At 63.3% G+C, this 3,623-nt stretch overlaps 1 protein-coding gene across 1 annotated transcript in view; it reads left to right on the forward strand.

Moving 5' to 3' along the window:
* Positions 1–3,282, forward strand: part of CLK2 (CDC-like kinase 2) — a 13,622-nt gene extending 10,340 nt beyond the window's left edge. The window contains exons 13-20 of the mRNA XM_010564018.1: positions 113–190; positions 286–426; positions 533–653; positions 746–874; positions 1,068–1,227; positions 1,494–1,595; positions 1,704–1,821; positions 1,966–3,282. Coding sequence (XP_010562320.1) covers positions 113–190; positions 286–426; positions 533–653; positions 746–874; positions 1,068–1,227; positions 1,494–1,595; positions 1,704–1,821; positions 1,966–2,112 — 996 coding nt within the window. The 3' untranslated portion in view covers positions 2,113–3,282. The remainder of the gene's footprint in view (positions 1–112; positions 191–285; positions 427–532; positions 654–745; positions 875–1,067; positions 1,228–1,493; positions 1,596–1,703; positions 1,822–1,965) is intronic.
* The last annotated feature ends 341 nt before the right edge of the window (positions 3,283–3,623 follow it).

Here is a 3,623-nt window from a genome sequence, read left to right on the forward strand (position 1 = left end):
CTTCCAGGTGCGTTCTCTTCAGGGGAGGGGGGGCGGCGGCAACGGCCCGGCCCGGTCCGGTCCGGTCCGGTCCGGTCCGGTCCCCGTGTCACACCGGCCGCGTCTCTTGCAGGACCCCGCGGCGGTGCAGCCCTGGCCTGGCCCCGAGCGCGCGGCGCTGGACACCTACAACCCCTTCGAGAGCAGCGCGGTGAGGCGGGCGGGCGGGCGGCGGGGCCGCTTCCCGGCGGACGGGGCCCTCCCCGCGACCAGCGGTGCCTTACCGTGCCCCTCTTCTTCCTGCAGCCGCTGCCGCCGTACCAGGCCTCGTCGGCGGCTCTGCCGCCCCTGCCAGCGGCCGGTATGCCCCCGCCGCAGGCGGCCGCGCAGCCCCCGCGGAAAGCCAGCCCCACGGAGCCCCGAAACTACGGCTCTTACGGCACGCAGGTAGCGGGGGGGCGGCGGGAAGGCAGCTGCTGGGCCTCTGCGGGGCGGACAGGGGAGAAGGTGGGAGCCCCAGAGCCTGCGTTCTCCCTCCCTCCTCACCCCGCAGGCCTCGGCGGCCGCCGCCACGGCTGAGCTGCTGAAGCGGCAGGAGGAGCTGAACCGGAAGGCGGAGGAGCTGGACCGGCGGGAGCGGGAGCTGCAGAATGCGGCCCTCGGTGGTGCTGCACGTGAGTGGCCTGTGGGGCAGGGGAGGGATGGCGGCCACCTTCCCCTCAGGCCCCCCTGCATGGGCACTGCTGCTCTCTCCTTCTCTCTGCAGCGAGGCTGAACAACTGGCCACCGCTGCCGTCCTTCTGCCCAGTGAAGCCTTGCTTCTACCAAGACATCCCGGTGGAGATCCCTGCTGACTTCCAGAAGACCGTTTCTACCATGTATTACCTCTGGATGGGTGAGTCCCTGGGGGAAACCTAAGGGCAGATCCTGGGAGGAGGTAGAGGAACAAGTGTCCTGCATGCGAGTGAGCGCTGCTGCTCTGCAGAAGTTGTGATTAACGTGTGGTGCCTAGGTCTGGGGGGCTGAGCCCTTGGTGTGGGGAGCGGGGAGCCTTGCTCGGGTTGTCTGACCCACGTCCTCTCTCTCAGCCAGCACCATTGCTCTCTTCCTGAATTTCTTGTCCTCGCTGGCCTGGTTCTGTGTGGAGCCCTCATCCGGTTCCGGGTTCGGCCTCTCCATTCTATGGGCTCTCCTCTACACACCTTGCTCCTTTGTCTGCTGGTATAGGCCGATGTACAAAGCTTTCAGGTGTGTATCTGCTTGAGCTCCCAGGCCAGCAAAGCAGTGGGGTGGGGTGCATGGCTGGTGCTTGAAGCTGGGGAGACTGGGCTGCTCAGTTAAACAGGCCCTTGACCTGAGTGCAGCACCGATGGTGTCTCAGCTCCTCATGGCCTTTGGGTCTGGGGGATGGGGTGATTCTGCACTGAGCTTTGTCTTCTCCTTGTGTCTCCCACTTTAAGGAAGGTTTGAAAGTTCTCTTCTGTGGCCTAACCTCGCCTATCTCTTTCTCCCAGGAGTGACAGTTCGTTCAACTTCTTTGTCTTCTTCTTCGTCTTCTTTGCCCAGAACGTGATGTACGTGCTGCAGGCGATTGGCATACCAAACTGGGGATTCAGGTGCGCGTTGTGCTGACCCCAGGGAGCCCTAGCCGGCCAAGTACCCCAGAAAGGGAGGAGGCGGGTGGGGAAGAGGGAACCTGTGGGCAACCACCTCTTGTTTTGCAGTGGCTGGATACTGAGCCTGATAGCACTGCGGAAGAACACGGCCGTGGCTGTGATGATGATCCTGGTGTCTTTGTTTTTCACAGCAGTGGCTGTGTTGGGCATCATTATGCTGAAAAAGGTGAGTTTGGATTGAACCTCGGGGACAGAGCACCCCACTGGGAGGACAAGGGTGGGTTTTGGCAGGCATGGGGTCACAGCTCTGTTCGCTGGGAGTCCAGAACGGGGCTGGTGCTCTGACCCCGAGCCTGCTGCTCTCTTCCAGATCCACTCTCTGTACCGCCGGACAGGCGCCAGCTTCCAGAAAGCGCAGGAGGAGTTTGCTGCGGGGGTCTTCTCCAACCAGGCAGTACGCACTGCAGCAGCCAACGCTGCTGCAGGTGCCGCCACCAATGCCTTCCGGGCACCCTAGCTGGGCAGGGGCCCCGGCTTCTCATCACACGTGGGCTCTTTCTAAGGAAGAGGAAATCCAAATTGCATCTTCATTGGATCCCCGTGTGTCTGCATCAGCTGTCAGAGGCTGCCTCATCCCAGCTTGGAAGTGCTGGTGCCTGAATCGTCTGCTGCTCTAACCCCTTTCCTCACGGATGGAGGCTGTTCTGGTTTGTGCTGGTCCTGTCCCCTCAGCGGACTGGGGAAGGAGTGGGATGGGAGGTGCTGTGGCCAAGCCCTGTGCCTGTCATCGCCCTCCCTTCCAGCACCAGCTGCTGGGGGCAGGTGTCTCCTCCAGACGTGTGACAGGGACCAGGACTGAAATGGCTGCTCACCTTCCCTGGGCTCTTCTGTTTCCCCACCTAGTGATGCCACTTGTGTGCCCTGGGTCATGAAGGTTCCCCTTGTGCCCAGTCCCAGTGCGTGCAGGGGCTGGCTCTTCCCTGGAGGCTTTTGCCTGCCTTCCCTTTGGTGTGGGACCTGATTCTCTGCCAAGAAAATTGTCCCCCTCTTCCCCTAGGGGCTTGCTCCAGTTGAGGGGCTGACTCTGTCCCCAGGTTGCCGAGCTGGGAGGCAGCCCTACTCTGTTCCCTTTCCCTGTCCTTTCCCTTTCTCCTTCGCTGGGCTGAGCGTGCTCTGGGTGCAGGGATAAGGAGAGCAGGGCTCGGAGAGGCAGCAGTGGAGCATGTGCTGCTGGTGGGGCTTCCTGCCTTCAGCCTGTGTGCCTGGCCACAGCCATCTGGGACTGGCACATGGTGGACCCTAAAGCTGGTCTGGGCACTGAGGAGGGATCCTGGTACCTCCTTGGCTCCCTCCTCACCTCTGGTGGGGGGGTGAACAGCTTCTCCCTTCCTCCTCTCCCCCTGCCCTGAGGGTCACTCCTCACTGCCCCTGGCACTCTTCACCCTGAGGCTGTCCCTTCCCCAGGGCCTGAGCCCTCCTCCCTTCTGGAGGGCTGAGCTGGTCCCTGTGTGCAGCGCTGCCAGTATGTACCCTGTGTCCCTGCTAGCCCCTGGTGTCCCTTGTCCCATGTGCCAGTGTCCTCGGGCATCCCTGGGCCTGGTGTCCCTGCGACGGGTCTCCTGAGTTCTGCTTCGCTCCACCTCCTCTCTGATGCTCCTGGGTTTCTCCCTGCTGCTCCTGGGCCAGCTCCAGGCCCGCAAGGCTTGGGGGGCTCTGCCCAAAGGCAGGGACTGCTCTGGGCCCCACTGCTCGTGCCTTCATCCGTGGGGGCCGGTGCAGGCGGCAGCTCCCGGCAGCTGCGGGGCTCTGCCCTGTCCTGCTGCGGTGGGAGCTGACGCTCGGTGATGGCAGCGGCCCCTGTTCCAGCCGAGGCCGTCTGTCCTGCCGCAGGGCAGCTCCTGCCGCGGCCTCCCGTGTGTTGCTGCGCCCGACGCCAAGCCGCCTTCAGGTTTTATTTAAGGAATAAATGAAGTTTCATTCACTCCGTGCCTCCGCCGTCTCTGTGCGCTGACAGGAGAGCGCGGGGAG

This window comes from Haliaeetus leucocephalus, unplaced genomic scaffold, assembly GCF_000737465.1.
Source record: "Haliaeetus leucocephalus isolate CR32 unplaced genomic scaffold, Haliaeetus_leucocephalus-4.0 Scaffold175, whole genome shotgun sequence".
Classification (NCBI taxonomy): domain Eukaryota; kingdom Metazoa; phylum Chordata; class Aves; order Accipitriformes; family Accipitridae; genus Haliaeetus; species Haliaeetus leucocephalus.